We start from the raw sequence: 24949 nt of genomic DNA, 5'->3' as shown, positions 1-24949 counted from the left end.
ACATACACACACACACACACACACACCACACATATATATATATATATATATATATATATATATATATATATATATAAATAAACACACACATATATATATATATATATATATATATATATATATATATTATATATGTGTGTATTATATATATATATATATATATATATATATATATATATGTGTGTGTGTGTGTGTGTGTGTGGTGTGTGTGTATGTATATATATATATTATATATATATATATAATATATATATTTATTTATATACTTCTAGGGCACAATTTTTCACGGATACAACATTCATATATATATATATATATTCGTATATATATATATATATTATATATATATATATATATATATAGGTCATGTGTGTGTGTGTGTGTGTGTGTGTGTGTGTGTGTGTGTGTGTGTGTGCTTTTCATAAATATTTGTGATTAACGTTTACCTTGGTCTTCTATTTTGTTCTTATCTTGGAAGGAGAATTTCTCCATTCACTTCTTTTAATGACAAGGTTTTTAGCGAAAATTGTTTAAAGAATATTTGGAAAACGAGACGTTAAGAAGTCATTGTGGCTACAATGCAGAGATCTGGTGAATGTTATGATTTTTTGTCTCAAGCTCACTTCATTTATTTGGGCCGAAACCGTCTTGCTGTCCTAGCTGGCTACTCATGCATTGGCCAGATTTAACGTTGTCCTTTTTTTTAATACAAGTTCACGGGTAATAAGTTACTTTAAAGCAATAGACATAGGACTGTTGATTAGTATTATAATAAAAGAGAGGTTAAACATTTGCATCATAAAACAACTGCCAAAGTCAGTAGTATATTATAAGCTCTGCAATTACTACAGTATTACGCAAAAGATTTAATTCTCAACTAAAACTTACTTTGCTTTTAATATCGGACATAAAAACCCATAACCACTCGGTGCTTGAGGTCTCGTTTCTGGTATTAAATGTTGCCCCGTATAAATTTTTAAACTGCATAATCACTCTGATTCTAGCTTACATTAAGTCACGAGTTGCCATATACAAAATTTGTGACTGGATGTTAAACTGTGTTGCCTTTTCATTAATCCAGTGATAAGAAAAATACATGACAGCTAAAGTAATTTGTTTTAAATAAATTGTATCTTGCAAATCTGTCTTACCACAGAAGCATTCATCGGCCAAAGGGTCATTTTCCCTCACATAGAAACAAGTTTATTTTCATTTGTTGCCATTCCGGTCAGCTGATATCGAAAACATTTATGCTTGCATTACAACTTAAGAAGAGAGTCCACTCTTGTTGCTGATAATGTTTCTGAATCAATATCTACCTATAACCCGTCTTTAATCGTTGTAAAAATATAACACTATATGTTATTTAGTTCAAATACTCTGATCATTAATCAAATGGTTTTTAAGGGTTCTTTATGGCACAAAAACGCCACGACCAGAGGAATAGAAACACTACAATTTTGAACGCGTCCCAAAGTTCGTGAGACAATTTGATTATTCAGGCCCAAGACTGGTTTTCTGTAGGCTGTCGTGTATCTACTGCGATTCTTAAGGAATAATGGCAGCTCTAACAAGAGGTAGGCCCAAAAATGAAACTTCATTAATTACTAATAGTATAATCTACGAATTGATGTGATTTATGCAGACCTATACTAAAGAACCAACTTTAACCCAGGCCTAAGTTATTGTTGGCTACTATAAGTAGCAAGTCTAGGTACTATTGAGGTTCAGCCAGGATTCGTTAGCTTTACAGACCGGCCGGCTTAACATACGTTCAATATATATTCAGATTGCCCTGTTTAAAGGGACATCTGTGTTATTATTCAATACTCCTGGTCATTAATATACTACTAGGTAATACCTAGTGCTTAGTATAGCTAGTAGGCTAGCCTACTGTAGTCCATTAGCAGGATGAGCCGGCCTTCTTTTCGTTTGAGAGATACCTAAGTAGGCTACCGAATAGTGAGGAGCCTACCGTAAATCCGTGGCCTAAGTATACTCAGTGGTTGGATCTGAGGTTGATTTCATCTTTACTCAGTGGTTGGATCTGAGGTTGATTTCATCTTTACTCAGTGGTTGGATCTGAGGTTGATTTCATCTTTACTCTGGCTGGATCTGAGGTTGATTTCATCTTTACTCAGTGGTTGGATCTGAGGTTGATTTCATCTTTACTCAGTGGTTGGATCTGAGGTTGATTTCATCTTTACTCAGTGGTTGGATCTGAGGTTGATTAGGGTAAAAAACCGCATGGTACAGGGGTGGACCATGTACGATCAATGTGTACAACCCCCAAAAAAGTACATTATAATGCGTCCTGACATCGGAGATGGGCATCAGACGCAACTTGTTGTTGGTGAGAAACGGAGCTAAAGACCTCTATTCCGGTGTCAGGACGCGTTATAATGTACTTTTCATGGGGTTGTACACATTGTACTTTTCATGGGGTTGTACACATTGATCGTACATGGTCCACCCCTGTAACATGCGGTTTTTTACCCTACATCTTTACTCAGTGGTTGGATCTGAGGTTGATTTCATCTTGGAAATGATCTTTGTCATGGTGGGGGGGGGGGGGGGGGGGGGGGGGGGGGTGGGATCCTTAACTGGTAAAAGGGTTTTGCTATCTAAGTCGAATTCCATAAAGGTACTACCTAGTTTTATTTGAACTCTTGGTTACCTCAGGCTGATATGATACCAAGGTAGTACCTTGGTAATTGTACTGAAAAGCTCTGTAGCGTGCTGTGTTGTACCATGCCGCGGGTATCAGAGAGACAACAAACAAAAAGCAGTGGATAGTGAAAACAACCACCTTGAGTCTACCTTACTCAGGCAGATCACCATTATTCACTCGATACCTACTATTTAATTGGTGAAACAAGAATACAATTACACCTTTAAGCATAGCATTCAGAAGATTGAAGTTTCGTCAACAATGTGATAGGGTAAAATATCACAGCAGGCCAAGCAGGCCACCTACAATCAACGCTAGCCACCCTCCGAAAAAGTACATTATAACGCGTCCTGACACCCGAGATGGGCATCAGTCGCGACTTCTTGTTGGTGAGAAACGGAGCTAAAGACCTCTACTCTCCTTCGAAGTAAGTATTTTCTCCAAAGTTAGAAACCTTAATTTTTTTTGGGCCAAATTTTAAGATTTAAACAGAGGGTACTGAAAATGGCGCCCACGGCAGTGGAAATCTCACCAAAACGCTTTAGAAATTTTTACTTAAACTAAAAATGTTTCGAAGATTGACGCCATCTCGATGTTTACGGAGTCACTTGTGTCAACAAACTTTCCATTTCCTGTGATAAATCCGCACACCACTTGTACCCACAGACGCTGGAGCACTTTTATCACAACAATCGATAAAAGAAATGGATACGAACACGCGTATAAAGCTCCACCTACCCTCTAAACCCCAACCCCCCCCCCCCCCCCCTCCACCGCCATCCCTTTTCTTCTTCGTTCCTTCGCCATCCTTTCTCTCTCTCTCTACTCTCTCTGTCTGCCATTCGGTATGTGCTGACCTCCAAACTGGGTATAAGACTACACACAAAAACTTTGAAATTGGTGAAATTAGGCTATGTATTGGAAGTATATATACATAAATATTAAAGCAATTTTATCATTATTGCATTACTATGACAACTAGAATTCATGGAAACAGTTTATAATAATGGAACGGCGTATGTGTGAAGCCTCCACTAATGTGGCAACGATGATTTTGCCATTCTTAGCATGCAAACATTAAAGCATGCAAACATTAAAGGTTACATTTATTTCTGGCATACGATTATTAAAGAAATTCAAAATACTAATAAAGACTGAAATCAATGAAAAGTGCTAGCAAAAACAAAAAAGCAAAAAAAAAAAAAAAAAAAAAAAAAAAAAAAAAAAAAAAAAAAAAAAAAGTAAGTCGTTCCTCTATGCACTTTTCCGTATTCGTTCCTCTATGGTTTTCGGCAGCCAGATGTACGAAAACGTTAGAAACATTTGATTTTATCTACTTTAGAAATATCTGTAATTTTTCGGGGTAATTTGGTTGCAAAAAAGCGATAATATACATGAATTAAATCAAAATTTTTAAATAAAGTAAATTTAAACTAAATAACGAGTAAAGTAAACAGTTTAGGGAATAAAACTTTGCAGTTTCGTCGTCTGTCGTCGTCTGCTGTTCGTAATTGTGTTTATGGCGCGCGCGCTTAGAAACCAGGAACAGCAACGGGTTTAAAGTGCAATGTGGAGTGAACTGAGACCAAAATGTGTATAATAACAATCAAATAAGCACTGTGGAGTTTCAGTTGTGATGGCAGTAAGGATAAAAACCGCCGATTACAAGGTAAGAATGAATTCAGTTCAAACCATAACCCCGGGAATAACAAGTTTCATACTTTCACTAATATAGGCAACAAAATGTTGTTTCATACAATGAACTTACCTGTCAGATATATACATAGCTAAGACTCCGTCGTCCCCGACAGAAATTCAAATTTCGCGCCACTCGCTACCGGTAGGTCAGGTGATCTACCTGCTGCCTGGGCGGCAGGACTAGGAACCCATTCCCGTTTTCTATCATATTTTTCTCTGTCGCCGGTGGTATCAAACATTGTTGTTACTGCCTCCTGACTGGAATTCGCTTTTCAAGATTTATGATCATCTTTATTGGATTTCTTGGTGACGTACTGGATCGTTGTTTTGGCATTCGCTACTGTGGACTGGATTTGGACTTGCTTTTGATTTTTCTAATAGAATGTCTGATTCAAGTGTTAGTGTGAGAGTGTGTGTGAATGTAGGCTGCAAGGTGAGGATACCGAAGGCTTCGGTTGATCCTCACACTGTATGTCGTAAATATAGGGGGTTTGACTATTCTTTGGCTAACACCTGTATTGAGTGTGAAAAGTTGGATGCTAATGAATGGAAGACTCTAACTTCTTACTTGAAGAAGTTAGAGAGGGATAGGATTAGACGGGGCGGCTGCACAAAAGAGTGTGAGTACAAGGCCTATTGAGCCTTTTCCTTTTTCTGAGTCTAACTCTCCTTTTGTTAATGAATATGATTCTCCTATGTATCTGAATCCTCACAGGCTTTGCATTCGGATTCGGCTTCTGAAATCGCCAACTCTGAAGGCTACTCTTCTGTAAAATGAAGACAAAGATGGCGGCCATGCAAGGTAAGGCTAGTGATTGTGATTTACTAAGTGAAGTGAGTGCTCCCAGGCCTAGACCTCTTCCAAACTCACATACCCAGAGGAGTAGGAAAGTCGAAAGTCGTACGGAGGTTGTGGGGAATCCCCAATGGTCAGGCGTCCCTTCAGCAGGTTCTGTTTCGTTACAGTCTGCTCAGGACTGCTCAAATAGAAGCGTCCTACGAGATTGTTTCTCGTCGTCCGGTTCTCCTTCACCTAAACGAGGGTGGAAGGACTCGGATCTTTCTAGGCCACTGAAAAGGCATTGGAAAGAGCGCGCGTTCGACTCGAGCCCGGAACGCTTCTCGGAGGAAGCTCCTTCTTCTATCAAGAAGGCTAAGCTGGTTTCGACGCCTCCTAGAGCAGTATTTGAGGATCGCACTCCTTCGAGTTCTTCTGCTTCTTCTATTGAAGAGGACGCTGGGGTGGCTTCCAAGAGGATATTGCTTGCAGTTCAAGAGCAGATTGCCTCTTTGGTTGGAGTTCTTTCGAGGGATCCCCCTCGCAAGAAGGACGCTAGACTTCCTATTAAGAAGTCTCGTCTTCTTTCACCAGCCAGACGTGAAGCGTCCGCCAGACATGGGACGTCTTCCAGGCGCGAAGAGTCGTACAAACGTCAGGATCTATCCGAGCGAGTTGCTCTAGATCAGGATACGCTCAGGCCTGAGGCGCCAGTTAGGCGTGAGATTCAGGCCAATTCGCGAGGCCGCAGCCAAGCGCGAGGCGACCAGCCAAGCGCGAGGCGCCAGCCAGGCGCGAGGAGTCAACATTGCGTGAGGCGCCAGACAAGCGCGAGACGTCAGCCAGGCGCGAGATGCCAGCCAGGCTACACGCTCCAGCCAAGCGTGAAGCGCCAGCCAAGCGCGAGGCGCAAGACAAGCGCGAGGCGCCAGACAAGCGCGAGGCGCCAGACAAGCGCGAGGCGCCAGCCAAGCGCGAGGAGCTGTTCAGGCGCGAGAAGTCAAGCAGACGCGAGACTTCTTTTAGACGTGAGAGAGAGTCGGTGCACTCTATGAGCCCCTCTCCTAGTAGGAGTTTGTCACCAGTAGAGAGAGAACGGGATGAAGATCCTCTCGTTTTTCAGGCCGATTCTCCACAAGGTGTAGAAGGAGATTCAGATGGATTCTCGGGGTTTTCGAGTATTTCCTTCGCAAGAGAGAATCGTGAGAGGCTTGGAAAAAGTCTCTCTCTTCTTAGGGAAAGAACGGACTTCGGCGAGGGAATGGTTAAGCCTACTAGGCACCCTTTCCTCGCTCGAACAGTTCTTTCCTCTAGGAAGACTACATCTTCGCCCTCTTCAGTTTTTCCTAAGGAGATCTTGGAACTGGAAGACGGGACTTCTCTCCGACAGTTTTCTCCTTCCAATGGAGATGAAACCACACCTGCAATGGTGGTTGTCCCCTCTAAAAGAGAACAAGGGAATTTCTCTGGAAGTTCCGAACCCAAGCCGAGTGTTGTATTCCGACGCATCGGAGAAGGGTTGGGGAGCAACACTAGGACCGAGAGAAGTGTCAGGCACCTGGAAGGCAGCACAGGTGTCCTGGCACATAAATTGCAAAGAACTTCTAGCAGTTCACTGGCGCTAAAGTTCTTCGCAACCCTTTGTGACGAAACAGTGTGGTCCAAGTGAATGTGGACAACACTACAGTCCTGTCCTACATTCGGAAGCAAGGAGGAACACACTCAGTGTTGCTTTACGAGATAGCAAGAGATCTGCTAATTTGGGCCGCCACAAAGAAACATCGCCCTCCTGACAAGATTTGTTCAGGGGACGAGAAACATCAGGGCGGACAGACTGAGCAGGAGAAGACCAGGTCCTTCACACAGAATGGACTCTTCATTCAGAGGTGTGTCAGAGTCTTTGGGATCTTTGGGGCACTCCTCACGTAGATCTGTTCGCCACATTCCTTTCCAAAAGGCTGGAAGTCTTTTGTTCAGTGGTGGAAGACCCAAGAGCTCTCGTGGTCGACGCCTTCCTGCTGGACTGGTCTCATGTGGACGTGTATACGCTTTCCCCCCTTTCAAAATCCTGGGACAAGTGTTGAGAAAGTTCGTAGCGTCCAACGGGACAAGGATGACCCTGATAGCCCCGTTTGGCCAGCACAAGATTGGTTTGCAGAGGTGCTGGAGTGGACAGTAGACTTCCCAAGATCCCTTCCAAAAAGGATGGATCTTCTCAGACAGCCACATTCGAGATTTGGATTTCATCAAAACCTCCCCGCTCTCGCTCTGACTGCCTTTCGACTATCGAAAGACTTGTCAGAGCGAGGGGGTTTTCTCGCGAAGCTGCAAGCGCTATCGCTAGAGCCGCAGAGCTTCCACTAGACGAGTCTATCAGTCGAAGTGGGAGGTATTCAGAAGGTGGTGTAAGTCTAAGAAGTTGTCCTCCTCCAGTACCTCTATAACCGAAATCGCCGATTTCCTTTTGTTCTTGAGAGAGGCTCTCATTTGTCTGTATCGACAATCAAAGGATACAGGAGCATGCTGTCGGCAGTATTTAGAAACAGAGGCCTAGACATTGTTGAGAATAAAGATCTGCACGACTTGATTAGATCGTTTGAAACGACAAAATCGAAGGAACTAACTCCACCCAGCTGGAACCTGGACGTAGTTCTCAAGTTCCTTTCGTCTGACAGATTTGAGCCTCCCCACGTAGCTTCGTTCAGGGATATAACAAGAAAATGCTTGTTTCTCCTATCTTTGGCGACAGCCAAAAGAGTTGGCGAACTTCATGCCCTAGAAGATGAAGTCGGCTTAACAAAGACTCGGCTTTTACTCGTTTAGAACTCTTTTTTCTAGCGAAGAATGAAAATCCATCGAATCCCTGGCCCAAGAGATTCGAGATCAAAGGCTTATCGAGTCTAGTAGGGAGAGAAACAGAGAGGTCTCTTTGCCCGGTAAGAGCCTTGAAGTTCTTCTTACAAAGAAAAGAAACAAATGGGAGGCTCTAGACAAAGTCTTGGTGTTCGATTAAGGACCCCACAGAATCATGTCTAAGAACGCATTAGCTTCTTCATTAGGAGCGTCATTACGGATGCTCACAAGTTTCTGTCCTGACGACTCTTTCCGCTTTTAAGAGTAAAAGCCCATGAAGTTAGAGCAGTGGCGACGTCTCTCTCTTTTCAGAAGAATATGTCATTAAAGAAAATCATTGACACGACATATTGGAGGTGCAATTCAGTTTTTGCATCTCACTATCTTAAAGACGTTCGCGTGACCTACGAGAAATGTTTTCTCTGGGTACCATTTGTATCGGCGGATACAATACTGGGTACGGGAGCAAACACCAATCCTTAAATTTGTACTTACCTTCTACTAGATATGTTCTAGATTCCTGCTGACAAAGAGGGCTCGGTGCTGCACTGGCGGCCAGTCACTGTTGTTCAGTAAGGAAAACTCTTGTGATATCTTTTAGCGGAGTATTTTTTTTTTTGAGAATTTTTGTATAAATGAGTTTTTCGTTTCGAGTTATGGGTTGTTTGTTATGAGTTCGGGGATAACTCAGAGCAATTCTATATATTAACATGGTTGGTTAGGATCAGGTGGTCGGGATTGGTTATGCTCCTTCACAAGGTGTGTTGTCATAGAAGTGGTCCAGTACCCATTGACAAAGTCCTTTTAGGCTCTGCCGAGTAAGCGGTTCTTATAACCCATCGACAGACCCACAAGAACTCAGCCATAGATCTAATATCTCGCTAAAGTCTTGAGGTGATGCAGACTACCGGGCTACAGCCACGAAGTCTACCACCTATCAGGTAGGAAACCAAGGTTTTTCTTTTATACCTACAACATATGTTGTTACCTGTCTATTCCAATATTAGCTGTCTCTGACCCTCCACCAAAGGGTGCCAATCAGATATGTAATATCTGACAGGTAAGTTCATTGTATGAAAATGATATTGTTATAATACAATAAAGTTTCATACATACTTACCTGGCAGATATATACGATTAATGGCCCACCCAGCCTCCCCGCAGGAGACAGGTGGAAGAGAGAAAATATGATAGAAAACGGGAATGGTTCCTAGTCCTGCCGCCCAGGGCAGGCAGGTAGATCACCTGACCTACCGGTAGCGAGTGGCGCGAAATTTGAATTTCTGTCGGGGACGACGGAGTCTTAGCATGTATATTATCTGCCAGGTAAGTATGTATGAAACTTTTATTGTATTATAACAATATCATTTTTGTTTTTATTGTGCTGATTACAACTGCAATCTGAGTAAGATCAAATAAACGTTACATACATACGCTAACATTGTTCAAATGAGTGCTGGGAAGGCTGGGAAAGATGGTGGCCGTCACTGATGAGAAACCGTCCATGCAAAACGTAGCCGCCAATTGGATTTCAAAACTGCCTTGAAAACATATTTTACGAAGAGCTCACATGCTTATTTTAGTTTGTATGGGGCTTTCATATATCACAATATGTTGACGAAACTTCAGTCTTTTAAATGGTATGCTTAGAGTTGCAATTGTATTCATGTTTCACCAATTAAATATCGAGTGAATAAGAGCCGTCCACCGTGATGAGGGTTGGCCTGTCGTGATATTCTACCCTATATATGAAAGCACCATACAAACTAAAATAAGCATGTGAGGTCTTTGTAAAATATGTTTTCAAGGCAGTTTTTTAATCCAAATGGCGTCTTATCGCATCCGGTCCCATTCGTAACCGACATCGGTATCATATCCTTTCCAGCATTCCCAGCAGTATTGCCAGATGGTGCAGAGGAAATTTCAGGAGAAATTAAATAAAACATTCATTAGGTATAGGTAAAAATTTGGTAGACATATATATATATATTTTATATATATATAAAGTCAGACAGGTAGGTAGACATAGATGGGCTTCATATAGAGATAGACAGAGAGATATAGTAGATAGATATTCAGATAGTTAGAGAGAGAGATGCACGCACTATATTGGACCTTAAGATATTTATGGAATGAATTTAATGAAATGAAGGAAAAGCTGTATATGTAATATCTTACTGCCATGGCTGGTGAAATATTACAAAACAAAATAAATTTTTTCACAAAATAAAACAAATACCATTCAGAAATTAACATACTGAATTATTAGTCACCATAATTTTGTTCACCCAAAACTTAACTACAAATGCATCAGAGTATTAATCATCAGTCTTATCATCATCATTAGAACTATCAGAAATAAATTAAATTAAGGCAAAGCTTTATATGATTACTTCAACGGTTGGTGAAAAAATATAATCTTTTTTACTAAGTAAAACTTCCAATATTATCCAGATATAACTTCTTGAATTATTGATCATAATTTTGCTCACACAAAAATTAAATATAAATGCATCATATATTAATTATCAGCCCCATCATCATCATCATCAGTAAAGCCATCAGAAATAACTTTAATGAATTAAGGCAAAGCTTTATTAGCATCTTACTTCAATAGTTGAAGAAAAACTTTTTTTTTTTCACAAAATGTAACTTCCATTATCATTTGGATATTAACTTACTGAATTACTGATCACAATTTCCTTCACACAAAACTTAACTATAAATGCATCACAGTATTAATCATCAGTCTCATCATCATTAAAGCTATCAGAAATGTGGCCGCGAGTTCGATTCTTGAGCATTCCATTGAGGGGTTAGAGATGTGTTTTTCTGGTGATAGAAGTTCACTCTTGATGTGGTTCAGAAGTCATGTAAAGCCGTTGGTCCCGTTGCTAAATAACCACTGGTTCCATGCAACGTTAAAACACCATACAAACAAGCTATCAGAAATAAATTATAATGAAATTGAGGCAGAGTTTTATATTTTCAACTGCAGGGAAGCATAATTTTAGTAGATTTTCTAGAGAACCTTTCAGAATTCATTAGAGTATATTAGTGATTTGGGATTTCTTGAGATCTATCAGAATTTCAGTAGATCTCATGAAATTTCGGTAGATCTGGCAACACTGCTTCCCAGCGCTCATTTGAACAATATTAGCATATATATGTAACGTTTATTGAAATTACTCAAGATTGCAGTTGTAATCAGCACAGTAAAACATATAGTTGCCTATATTAGTGAAAGAATGAGATGTCTTAGAACTGAATTCATTATTACCTTGTAATTGGTGGTTTTATCCTTACTGCCATCACATATGACACTCCACAGTGCTTATTTGATTATAATTATACACATTTTGTTCTTAACTCACTCCAAATTGCTCTTGAAATACGCTGAGAAAGTGTTGACAGCGTAGCCATGGCGGGAACAGTTTGTCTTAATGTACAGGGTGTCCAAAAAGGCTCAGTATACCATTACAAGTATTTATTGCTCAGAAACCATATAACAGAGTAATGCAGTTTTTGTAGAATGAAGTGCTCCGAATGTAAACTTGAATGTAGAACATTCTACAAAAAACTGTATTACTCTTATGTTATATGGTTTCTGAGCAATAAATACTTGTAATGGTATTGGGACTTTATGGACACCCTGTATATACATATGGCTGCCAAAAGCACCTGCAAGCAGACGACATATTAGAGAATTGTTTGACCAAAATTTTTTATTTTGTTCATGAAGCTTACCTGTCAGATATATATATATAGCTGTATTCTCCGAAGTCTGACAGAATTTCAAAACTTACGACACGTAGTGTGAGTCAGGTGGTTAGTACCCATTTTCGCCGCTTGGAGGCGGGTATCAGGAACCATTCCCATTTTCTATTCAGATTTTCTCTGTCGCCGGTACTGTAAACATCTGTTTTCAATACCTCCGTATTTGGATTTTGGAAAACTTTTGGCTACTTAAGTATCCTGATTGATTTTTGATTATTTGACTTTGGATCTGTGGCTAGGCACACATTGTTTGTGGACTGTTTTAGATTTTGGCTTGATTTTTCCTTAAACTAAGATGTCTGGGTCTAGTTCGGCTAGCGCCGGGGTTTGTTGTAAGGATGAATGTAAGGTGAGGCTACCGAAAGCATCGGTAGACCCACACACAGTATGCAAGAATTGTAGGGGACATTTGTGTATGTTTGATGATCGCTGCAAGGAGTGTGAAAGTCTGATTCGGGTTGGAAGGCGTATGAATTCTATGTTCGCAAGTTGGAGCGGGATAGGATTAGGAGGTCTTCCTCCAGAAGTATATCAGATAGTAAACGTCAGGGCATTTATGTTTCTCCTGCTAACCCTCCAGTAGCATTTGCAACTCCTAACCCTGTAGTGACGCCTTCGGGCCCTGAAATGGTGTCTGTGGAGGGTAATGCCCTTTCTGTGACTCTTGAATCGCTACGTAATCTGGAATCTAAAGTGCTCGCCTTGGAAGGCAAAAGTGATCCGAGTGCAGTGATAGTGCCCCTAGTGTTGTGGAGGGGGCGTCAGATCGGCCCTATTTCGCCTCTAGGCCTGGACCTCTGCCGGTTTCAGGGAGAAGGCATGTCGAAAGCCGAAGGAGGGTTACGGGGAACCCCCATCGATCTGGCGTCCCTTCGGCAGTTACTGTTGGCGCTTCCCAGGCTGCCAAGGAGCGTGCGCGTGCACGCCTCCTTAAGGAGTGCTTCTCGTCCTCCGAGGCTTCCTCCCCGCGCAAGGGGTGGAGTTCTCGGTCGGACTCTCGCCCGTTGAAGAGGAGCTTTCGTGAGCGGGACGCTTTACGTCCTTTTGCTTCTGCTGATCTGCGGTCATCCCCAGATAGCTTCGCAGCCTTCCCGCCGCAGAAGAGGACTAGGACGTCATCCGATGATGATGCCTTCGAGCGCCCCAGTCGCTCCAGGGATCATACTGTGGCGGTTCCTGTGAGAAGGAAGAAGGCGTCCCCCTCGCCCCTCGTCTTCTCACAGAATCAGCCCTTCTCCTGAGAGGGAGTCTTCTCCTACCGAGAAGATCATCCGCTCTGTGCAGCAACAACTTGCTACATTGCTGTCGAAGAGAGAGGCGGAACCTCGTCGGAGGAGGAAGGATGACAGACTGCCCATTAAGAGGACCAGACAGTCTCCCTCTCCTTCTCCTCGCTCGTCTCTTTCGCCTGTTTCGTCGCCCTCTAGATTTCGTGCGGCTCCCCAGCGGCTATCTAGAGGGCGCGAGGAATGTTTCTCTAAACGTTCTTCCGTCGAGAAGGAGCAACATCGTAGCTCTCGGAGCAAGAACTGCTTTCCTGCTCCTCAGGATGTTCCCCTTTGTTCGCTGCGTGACGCTCCGTCGCCTGATCGCGACGTTCTCTGCTGCTAAGCAGGATGTTGCTCTTCCTGCTAAGATCGCCTCCGTGCAAGCTGCTTCGCGCAGTCGAGTAACTCGCCGAGATGTCTCTCGCTCTTCCCTGAAGGATGCTGCTCTTGCTGCTAAGCATGATGCCCTACAAGATGTGAAGTTGGACTCTTTTCCTTCGACCGCGTCACGGGCCGTTCGTATGGCCGCCCATCGTGACGCTTGTATAGACGCTCGTCAGGACGCTATGCATGACGCTTTACCGGACGTTTCTGTTGACGCTCGGACGGACGCTGACTTGGAAGCTCGCGCGTTCTTTCTGACGCTCTTCAAGACGCTACCCCCCTTCAAGAGGCGCGCCGTGTTTCTTCATTTAAGGAAGATTCTACTTCAGTTCCGGACCCTGCTGTGGAGTTTTGGAAGAGACTCACTCTGCTGCTTTGCCTTCGTCGTCTCAGCAACGCTCTTCTTTAAGACTTGGGCCTAAAGGTCTTTTACCTCTGCCTTCGGTGGTCCCTTCTACCTCACCTGCAGAAGAAGGTGAGGTGAGCAGCGCTTCGGAGGAAGCTAACGATGAGCAACCAACTACGTCTGCTTCTTCGGATTACCAGGTCTTTACCCGCCTTCTTCGGACCGCGTTTGGAGATACTTTCCAACCTTCTGCTCCCGCTCTCCACCTTCTCAACTTTCGTCTTCGAAAGCCAGCAAGACCACGGGTTTCGTCAAAATGAAGAAGTCTCTGTCAACTAAGAGAGCTTTTTGCAAGGTCCATGATTGGATGGAGTTAAGGAAGGGTCAAGGGAAGACCTCTTTTGCTCTACCGCCGTCAAGACTTAGCGGTAAGGCAGGTATGTGATACAAGACAGGAGAGGACGTCGGTCTGAGAGTTCCCTCTTCTGCTTAGGGGGACTTCGCCAGCCTGGTGGATGCATCGAGGAGGTCACTTCTTTCATCTGCTAAAGTGACTTGGACTACCTCGGAGTTAGATCACCATCTGAAAGGCCTCTTTCGCACGTTAGAGGTGTTTAACTTCTTGGACTGGTGCTTGGGGGTACTGGATACCCAGTCACGGAGTCCGGACTCGATTATCCTGGGGGAGCTGTCCAGCGTCATGTCGTGTATGGACAAGGCCGTCAGGGATGGTTCGGAGGAGCTGGCTTTGCACTTTTGCACAGGACTCTTGAAAAAGAGAGCCCTGTTCTGTAACTTTACGGCGAAGTCAGTTTCTCCCTCGCAGAGGGCGGAGTTGTTGTTTGCCCCTCTTTCGGACCATCTCTTCCCCCAGGCTATGGTCAAAGATCTTGCAGTCAGCTTGCAAGAGAAAACAACTCAGGACCTGCTTGCCCAATCTTCTCGACGACCTGCAGTCCCTTCGACGTCTTCGGGAGTTCAAGCTTCAAAGAAACCGAAGCCCTTTCGAGGCGGATCTTCCTCGAGACCGTCTCCTCGAGGAAGAGGCCTTCCCAGAGGCAGAGCCCCTTCGAAACCCAGGGGCAAGAAATAAGCAAGCAGTCCTTCAGTCAGTGGTAGGAGCCAGACTTCATTTGTTTGCGGAAGCCTGGAGAGAGAGAGATGTGGACAGCTGGTCACTGAACATCATCGAGAAAGGTTACAGGATCCCTTTCCTGAAACCACCCCCGCTGTGTATGACACCCAGGGATATGTCGCCCTCTTACCATCGGGAAAACAACAGATTCTTTACGATTTGCTAGAGCAGATGCTCGAGAAGAGAGCGGTAGAACAGGTCTTGGACCTAGAATCCCCAGGCTTTTACAACTGCTGAAACAGTCGGGAGGGTGGCGACCGGTGTTAGACGTAAGCACTCTAAACCTCTTTGTTGACAAACAGAGGTTCAAGATGGAGACGCCTCAGTCAGTTCTTGGGGCCTTAAGACCGGGGGATTGGATGGTGTCATTAGATCTCCAGGACGCATATTTTCACGTCCCGATCCATCCCCAGTCGATGAAGTACCTGCGGTTTGTCCTGAAGGGGAAGGTATTTCAATTCAGGGCTCTCTGCTTCGGATTGAGCACGGCCCCGATGGTCTTCACCTTGTTAATGAAGAACGTAGCGAGGTGGCTTCATCTTTCAAACGTCAGGATCTCTCTCTACCTAGACGACTGGCTCATTCGAGCCTCTTCGGAAGCCCGGTGTCTGGAGGACCTTCACACTACTTTGACGTTAACGAAGTCCCTGGGACTTCTGGTGAATTTCGAAAAGTCACATCTGACCCCAACGCAGTCCATCGTTTATCTGGGGATTCAGATGGATTCAGTGGCTTTTTGGGCTTTTCCGTCCCAGGGACGTCAGCAGCAATGCTTAAGCAAAGTGTCAGCCTTTCTGGGGAAAGAATCATGCTCGATGAGGGAATGGATGAGTCTGCTGGGGACCATTTCCTCGCTTGAGAAGTTTGTTTCCCTGTGGAGGCTGCACCTCAGACCTCTTCAGTTTTTCCTGTCAGACAACTGGAAACAAGGACGATATGGATATGATCTTGGAGATCTCGGAAGAGGTAAACGAACACACCTAAGATGGTGGTCTGATCCTTTGAAGCTGGCAGAGGGAGTTTCCCTCAAGCTTCAGAGCCCCGACCTAGTGTTGTTCTCCGACGTGTCTGCCACGGGGTGGGGAGCAACACTGGGGGGGGAGGAAGTGTCAGGCACCTGGAGAGGGGAACAGGTGTCCTGGCACATAAACCTCAAGGAGCTGGCAGCCATTCATCTAGCGCTCCAGTTCTTTCAAGACAAAGTCTCTCGTCGCATAGTGCAAAGCAACTCGGACAACACCACAGCTCTGGCATACATCGAGAAGCAGAGAGGAACACACTCTCGGTCCCTGTTCACTCTAGCGAAGGAGATCTTGTTGTGGGCGAGGGCACGCAACGTCACGATCCTTACGAGGTTCGTCGCAGGCGTCGAGAACGTCCGTGCAGACCTCCTCAGTCGGCAAGGTCAGCTGCTGCCGACCGAATGGACCCTACATCAAGATGTATGCCAGGAGCTGTGGAGTTTGTGGGGATGTCCTCTCATGGACATCTTCGCGATGTCGAGAACGAAGAGACTTCCGCTTTACTGCTCCCCGGTTCTGGATCCAGGAGCAGTGGCGATAGATGCCCTTCTCTGGGAATGGACAGGGCTAGACCTTTACGCCTTTCCCCCGTTCAAGATACTAGGGGAAGTTCTGAGAAAGTTTGCAGCTTCAGAGGGGACGAGGATGACGCTAGTCGCCCCTTTCTGGCCTGCGACAAACTGGTTCACAGAGGTCATGTCCTTCGTAGTAGACTTCCCGAGGACGTTTCCGTCAAGGATAGATCTACTCAGACAGCCCCACTTCGAGAGGTACCACAAACACCTCCCCGCTCTGAGTCTGACTGCGTTCAGACTATCCAAAAGCTGGCCAGAGCGAGAGGTTTTTCAAGACCTGTGGCAAGAGCGATTGCCAATGCAAGAAGAGCTTCCTCTCTTGCAGTGTACCAAACGAAGTGGGCCGCTTTCAGGAGCTGGTGCAAGAAGAAGGGCATTTCCTCCACCACGACCTCTGTGAACCAGATTGCTGACTTCCTCCTTTACCTGAGGAAGGACTTGAAGCTGGCAGTCCCGACGATAAAAGGCTACAGAAGTGTGCTGTCTGTAGTCTTTCGACACAGAGGCCTGGACTTGGCTAACGACAGAGACCTTAACGATTTCTTAAGATCTTTCGAGACAACGAAGGTACCTCAACCAAAAGTACCATCATGGAACTTGGACGTGGTTCTAAAGTTTCTTATGTCCAGCCGTTTCGAACCGCTTCACGCTGCTTCACTTATAGACGTGACAAGAAAAACTTTTTTCCTAACTGCTCTGGCGACGGCAAAGAGAGTTAGCGAAATCCAAGCTATGCGTAAGCATGTTGGTTTTAAGAAATACAAAGCCGTTTGTTCTTTGAGCCCGACGTTTCTGGCAAAGAACGAGAACCCGTCCAACCCTTGGCCTAACACTTTTGAGATTAAGGGTATGACCGAAATCGTTGGTCGGGAGCCAGAGAGAGTCCTTTGACCTGTCAGGGCTCTCAAATTCTACTTGCAGAGAACGAAGGATTGTAGAGGGCCTTCTGGTAACTTGTGGTGTTCGGTCAAGAGGCCAGATCTGCCAATGTCTAAGAACGCTCTAGCGTTCTTCTTGAGGGACACCATCAAAGAGGCGCATTCTTCTTGTAGTGACAGTGATATGAAGCTGTTTAAAGTGAACGCCGACGAAGTAAGGGCTATCTCTACCTCGGTAGCCTTTCATAAGAACATGGCACTTAGTGACATTTTGAGTGCCACCTTTTGGCGTAGCAACTCTGTGTTCGCTTCACACTACCTGCGGGAGGTGAAGACAACATACGAGAACTGCTATTCGCTTGGGCCATACGTCGCCGCAGACACTATTTTGGGGGCAGGAAGTAGCACTCATCCTATCCTATAGAGATTGTTTAGGTGAGCTTTTAATTTTTGTGTTGTTTATGGTTGTAGGGTCGACCGCCTAGTTATGTGGGATTTAACCTTTGGTAGGCTAGGCCAGGTGGTATTTTTTGCTTCGTTGCCCTCATTGTATGGTCAAATGGTCTAGTCGCATTGTGGTCACGCCCCCGTTGACAGATCATCTAGAACTCACCAGCTACATGGAGAGACTAGTAAAGCAGAGCAGACTTGGGTGACAGTAATCACAAAGTCAGCTATGCTAACAGGTAAGGAACCAAGATGTCAATCATCTGCATGTATATGTTTCCTAAAATCCTATTCTGTCTCTCCCCACCTCCAAAGGTGGGATTCAGCTATATATATATCTGACAGGTAAGCTTCATGAACAAAATGATATTGTTATGATACAATAAAGTTTGTTCAAACTTACCTGGCAGATATATATAATCAAAGTGCCCACCCACCTCCCCTCAGGAGACAGTGGGAATAGAAAATCTTAATAGAAAATGGGAATGGTTCCTGATACCCGCCTCCCAGCGGCGGAAATGGGTACTAACCACCTGACTCCCACTACGTGTGTCATAAGTTTTGAAATTCTGTCGGACTTCGGAGAATACAGCTATATATATATCTGCCAGGTAAGTATGAACAAACTTTATTGTATCATAACAATATCATTTTTTTTTTTTTGTAGGTATTTTTGTGGTTGGAGCAAAACGCACTCCATTTGGCACATTTGGTGGTAAATTGGCTAATCGTACACCAACTGATTTGCAAGAAGTAGCTGCAAAAGCAGCTCTGTCAGCTGCCAATGTTAACCCAGAACTCGTTGATTCAGTTATTATTGGTAATGTGATTGGGGTGAGTAGATACATTTGTATATTTATTAATTAAACATCAGTTCAGTTATGATAATATAGAATTTGAAGAACTGGTTATATTTGAGTTGGAATTCTGTATAGGAATGTGAGGTTCAAACTGGTGGATGTTTGAAGTTTAGACCTGTAGATAAATGATGCAATACTTGAAGTCATCTTTTGAATGCTTACTGTTGTGTACGAGTATGTATCCAGTTTTACCATTATTTTTAAGTTTTACATTTCAGATAGTTTAGCAGTTGATGTACTCTTTGAAACCACTTGCAATATCTTATCTGATTGTATGAGTTGGATCTATTGATTTGGGGTTAAATTTTTCAAATTTGAAGTGATGCTTTTGTAGTATGAGTTAGCCTTTGCCTATATTGTCAAGTCATTAATCTTTTGTATTAATTTCTATAAACTTTTGTATAATTTTCTTAGAATCCTATTTAGAGTTGAAATATTGTTACAGGAATGCTTTTTCAACTTATTCTGAGTTAAATAAGTTGTTCAAAAGTAAGATTGTCTTCTATTATTTTTAGTAGCTAATAAAAATTTCTCTCTAGTGCGCTCATACGGATACAATCTATGCTGCTCGACATGTAGGTCTTCGATGTGGAGTTCCCATTAGTGCTCCAGCCCTCTCTGTTAATAGGCTGTGTGGATCTGGATTCCAATCAGTTGTGAACGGTGCCCATGTAAGTTTTTATTTGTTCTGCTATTACGGTGTTTGTTCTATGCTACAGAAGTATCAGTTTTCTGTTCTGCATGATAATTTTTTATCTACAATTTTTGCACCGTGCTTAACACATTTTTAAAGATTCTTTACTAGACAAAGTATCTGTTCATGTTTTTTTATAAGAAATTTTGCCTACAAAATTAGGGGAATTGAGATAGTTGAATAGAAGTACTTGTAAGAAATAGATTTGTAATGAAAATTAACTTTGAAATTGATAACTTGATGAAAACTCAGATAACAATAAAACCATGTAGGCATGAAAGTTGATGGTGTCTTTAAAAAAATATTTTTTTTTGCTGAGGTTATCCTCATATTAAAAATTTTTTTTTTTTTTTGCGGAGTTTATCCTCATATTGATAAATTCTTTCTTTAGTTTATCTTAAATTTCTGTTTGGAACTAATAAGTATTGTTTCTGTTTCATTTCTCTACACCCTCAGTTACAGAAATTGGTTATATATTTATTTTATTTGTTTCATGGCATACAATTTGGCCAAAAACTGCACTAAACCCTTGTCAGTCCACACCACCTACCACTTTTTCCAGTCTACAGTCACCATCTTCTGTCAGCTGTGTCTTAAGAACGTTATAACTATACAGTATATTTAAGGCCTCAGTTATTTAAAGATTGTTATTTCTAAAATAATGTGCTTTTGTTCCCATGAGGATACAAACCTTCGTCTTGTTGTCTATTTGGACTGTTGGCATCATTTTTTTTTAATGTGCAGTGAAGGAAACTTGCACATTCCGTGATTGTGAACATGGCTGCTGATGTTAAAGCATAGGGCTGGGAATGTGTTCATAAACATCTAAAGGTCAAGCTTAAATTATTCTCATACTGGTTATAGAACATGATTAATTGGCAGATTTGTTATTGCTGAAAATGATGATTAAGGAAATAAAATCCACTGTATTGTTGAGGCATTCATTGTTACAATGTAGTACTATATTGATTGGACTTCATTTCTACACAAAGAACATAGATGTAAATATAACATCTACAAAATTCAGCTGCTGTATGTAGCAAAAGCAGTGGTATGTCACTTGAAAATTTTTTCTTATGGGAATAGAAATCACAGCCTAATATTAAGGGGTATTCCTCAGCAATGAGATTGAGTTGCATATTTGGGATGTGGTTATAGGAGATTATCTGGTGGTAGGTTGGTCAATAGGCGGGAAATGCCGGTCGGCCTGTTGTCTTAGAAATTTGTTTGATTTTCGTCTGCTGTGAGGTATAGATTTTCTGCCATCTGCTTGACTCTATTCTAAGTTTCTCCTGTTTTTTGTATTTAAGATACACTCTATATGCTTTCTAATGAAGGCATCTAAGAAAAGAGGGGAGGAAAAAAATGTGTTGAAGTGGATGAGTGTATGGTTGTTGTCTTTTATGATTGTGGGTCCCCACTGATCTTGTTCTTTCTGAAGGGGTAGAACCTGCACCCCCTGACGTTCCCTGGGAAGATTGTTCAAGTTCTCAGTGCAATAGGTTTGGGTGGAAGAGGAGCATTTGCCAGTATTGTCATGGGCAATGTTCCTCCATCGATACCTTGGAATCTTTTCAGTTCCTTCCCTCCCAACTCTTCTAGTAACCTCCCTGCTCCTTTGTTCTTCTTTGGCTGGTCCAAGGGGGATTGTGTGTGGGGGAAGGTGAGCAACCTCCTTGCTCTCTCTTCTAATGATGAGCCATATGCAAATGCTAGGCTTTCCCCAGGTGATACTCCAACATGAATTTGTGCCACCCCTTACTCCTGCTACATTGACTGTTCTTGGGATAATAACATTTAGGAACACAGCACTCGCCCACTTTTGTGCAGGAATAGGTTCCAGGACCTAACCATGGAAACCTGTGTTAATGCAAAAATCCCCTCTCAAAATGCTTGAAACTGCCAAATACCCAGTACCCCTTAAACTAAAATGCTTATAACTGTCTATTTTAATATTTCACTGCTTAATTTGATAGTTAAAACAACATTACACCTGAAATCATCATACTAAAACAATTTAATATGATTGCAAACAAAAATACACCGCAAACCATCATCCCAAAGCATCCTAGGTCATCTTAGATTAGTACCTTTTTACAACTGTTACTCTTAAGTGTATGTACCACATAAAATGCTTATAACAATTATTTAATCATTTTAAAATATTATTAATATTAACGTAAACAGCAAAATATCTTAATCATTTTAAAATAATATTAATGTAAACAGCAAAATATTTATAAAACATTTAATACAAATTAAATGTGTAAATATTTAATACAAACTAAATAAATCTGTCTTAAAGAGTCTTCAACAACTAATCAAGTTACCCCTGTACTGTATACAATTGACCCCTGCTGTTAGCGGACTTAAGATTCGCAGACTCATTCACAGATTTTTCTATGGACCATATAGTATACCCATTATTTGCAGAAAATTCACCTATTCGCAGTATTTTTTACTGAGACATTCACAAATTACGGAATTTTCATATGATTTTTGTGACTAAATGCATACTAAAACGTTACCACTTTACCAGAAAATGTGTAACTAGATAAAATCACATATAAATAAAACATTAGTGGTGTAATACAAATTTTATCTTCACTATAACAAATGTAAAATGCTAAAGAACAAAATGAAGCTGGCCCCTCTCTCCCTGAAGGGGCAATATCCCCTTGGGAGTGGACCAGCATTACACATAAAACAGCTGATGACAAATCTGCATCAGCTCCAAAGGAACGAGAACACAGGAATCCTGGAAGGCTGTCTAAAAATGTTGACGGTCACGGGACTTCTGGGCATGATAAATGTGAAACAGATCATGGGCTTAGTTCAAAAAGCTAACTTGGGGGGGAGGAGAGCAAAGCAAAAATCAACTCTCCAAGGCAGTTAAGGAAAGACTTGACGCATCATGAGGTTCCAAGCCCAGTCAATGACCAGCTTCCTCCTCTTATACATATGAGTTGCCATATGCCACAGATTCCTTGCATTACAATCTTTGATTGTTTTTTAACTGTTATCCAGCTGGCGCTAGATTATCCTGTGTTAAGACCCCAGGTTTGTTAGCTATGAAAAATACCAATTGAAATAAAAATTTGTCATTTTGTGATAAAACCATTGAAAAACTCAAGTAGTATAAGAATTGTTAGGTTTTTTTTTTGTATGTTTTAACTATCAAGATACGCAGTTTTAAGCATTTTTAGAGGGGTTTTAAGTATTTGCGGATATTAGCTATTCGCAGTGGGAATCTGGTACCCATCGTTAGTGAATACAGGGGTCTATTGTACATAAGATAAGCCATTTTCTCTCATAGTATTAAAGTCGTAAAACATTTAAGATGGTCACTAATTTTTTTTTTTTTATAGCAACACTTTATTCACTAATTAGTATATTTTTTCATATCTTGTTCGTGACTCAATACAGATTTTATGATAAAAATGATTTTCAGTGTACAGGCAGTGCCCAGTTATCTGTGGGGGTTCTATTCACTGTGGAGTGCTGATAAGTGAAATCTGCCATTAACCGAAACTGTGATTTATGGCACCAAATTTTGGTTTATGGTGCCTCTGTTAGGTATGTTATGGCACCATAACTCTTTTATTGGCACGATATGGCACCATAACTCTTTTATTGGCACGTTATGGCACCGATAACTGAAACTTGGCCCATTATGATGCCATAAATCACCCATTTGTTCCGATACGTAATACAAACCCTCGGTCCTTTAACAATAGGAAGGTAACTAGCGGCAGCTGGGACGGTCGTAAGCTTCGAACAAGGGGAGAACGGTAGTTAACTGCTTGTCCGATCGTGCGCGCGCCCGCGCGCCCGAGAGGTGAAGAATCACTTTTGCTTTCGGCCGCGGGTGTGAAGGACGTGTTCGTCATCGCTCTCTGCCCTCTTCATCGTCGTATGCTTTGTTTATATTGTGTTTTCAGTATACTAATGGTTTGTTTGACTTGAAAATGAAACTGTAAGTACACTGTTTTCATTTTCATTACTTAATTATGAATCAACATGGAGCTATCGCCGTAGAGGCGGCGATTTCCGCTTTTTTCATGAAATTGACTTGAATTATGTCTCGGTGCCGAGGGCGGGCGCACTCGCGCCGAGTCATGTATTTTGGGCGAAAGTGTGTAATTGAAAGATGTAAGTACTCTTTTTCATTATATTTTTGCCCTGTGCGTTCGTTGCCGAGAGCGTGATTGCGCTCGGCACGAGCCTCTTATTTTGTATGAATAGAATGCAATGAAAGTGGATTCGCAATGCAGTTTTCTTTTCATTTTCATTTATTAATTGCATCAAATTTAATTTTGGATCAATTTCCGCTCTTACCCGGGAATTAATCCTTACGATTTATTGCTGTGAAAGTGAAAATCGCAAGTGCAGTATTCTGTTTCATTTTCATATATATTTTATGATAACATCATATTATTATGGATCAAGTTTCCGCTCTTACCCGAGAATTGATCTTTCCCCCTTTAAGTTCTATGAAGTGAATCACAAGTGCAGTATTCTGTTTCATTTTCATATTACTTTTCACTGCTGTGCGGGGGTAGGGGAAGCGAAGGTCTGCCAGGAAGTCGTCGGAAAGCTCTCCCGCGACTCCCTTGGTATCCGATTCTTCGTCTTCTTTCCTGCCCCCCGCTCAGCTTCCTCGTATTTTGTATTTGGGGTCTTCTTTGCGTTCGGGGTGGGGCATGTCTCTCCCCCGTGCGTGAGGGAACCCCTCTTACTAATCTGTCTGTGCTACCGCAGGTGCTACATCCGTGGGAGACGACCTTGGACAGGTATGGGCCACTGCGGCTGCAGAGCGTGCCTAGCATCCACGATCTGCTGCAGCGTCTAGCGAGGTCTGGGGCGGTGACCTGGGAGCGGTCTCCACTACAACCTCCACGGCCGCTTATGCTGCTTCCCCCCGCTGGTCTACTCCCCATGCTGTGTCGGGTGACGCCGTCTGCCGCTACTAGGGCCGGTCGCTGCTGTACCGAGGAGGGGTATGCCGCCGCCGCCTGTGTTTTCTTCTTGTTGCCTGCCCCAGACTTCCGCTGTTCCAGCAGCTCGCCCCTGGACCGGCCGCCAGTACCCAGGTTCCTGCTGGCTGCCGATGATTCTACGAGGCGATGGCTGGGCCTGCCGTACCTGCCGCTGATGTGGTTCCCGCTACTGGCTTGGCTGTCCCTTCTGTGTTTACCGCTGCCGCTGTTCCTGCCGCTCCTGAGCTGGTTGCTGTTCCTGTCGCTCCTGGTTCCTGCGCCTGTCCCATGCTGGTCTGCCCATGGTGTGTCTTCCCCAGTCCCAGGTCCTTCCGGACAGGTGCAGTCGGGTGCCGTGTTGCTTCGGCAATAGGCCCGACTCCGGCCTGGATGGAGGACCTGACGACTGTCCTGCGTGAGCTGACGAAGAAGGAAGGTGTCATCTTCGTCTTCGTCTGCTTGCTGCCTCTTCCCCTTCGACTTCTAAGGCCCATAAGCCGAAGAAGAAGAAGGCTGCCTCCCCCCCCTAAGAAGTCTCCTTCGGGAACTTCTAAGGGCCCGTCCCACCTCGGTGGGACGGGGGG

General features: G+C 43.1%; 1 protein-coding gene across 1 annotated transcript in view; it reads left to right on the top strand.

Moving 5' to 3' along the window:
• The first annotated feature begins 1421 nt into the window (after window positions 1-1421).
• Window positions 1422-24949, top strand: part of LOC135198816 (3-ketoacyl-CoA thiolase, mitochondrial-like) — an 82207-nt gene continuing 58679 nt past the window's right edge. Inside the window, exons 1-3 of the mRNA XM_064226783.1 lie at window positions 1422-1577; window positions 18500-18666; window positions 19232-19363. Of these exons, the coding sequence (XP_064082853.1) occupies window positions 1559-1577; window positions 18500-18666; window positions 19232-19363 (318 nt within the window). The 5' untranslated portion in view covers window positions 1422-1558. The remainder of the gene's footprint in view (window positions 1578-18499; window positions 18667-19231; window positions 19364-24949) is intronic.

This window comes from Macrobrachium nipponense, chromosome 22 (assembly GCF_015104395.2).
Source record: "Macrobrachium nipponense isolate FS-2020 chromosome 22, ASM1510439v2, whole genome shotgun sequence".
Lineage (NCBI taxonomy): Eukaryota > Metazoa > Arthropoda > Malacostraca > Decapoda > Palaemonidae > Macrobrachium > Macrobrachium nipponense.
Note: the sequence above shows the minus strand (reverse complement) of the source record. Positions and strands in the feature narration are given on the sequence as shown.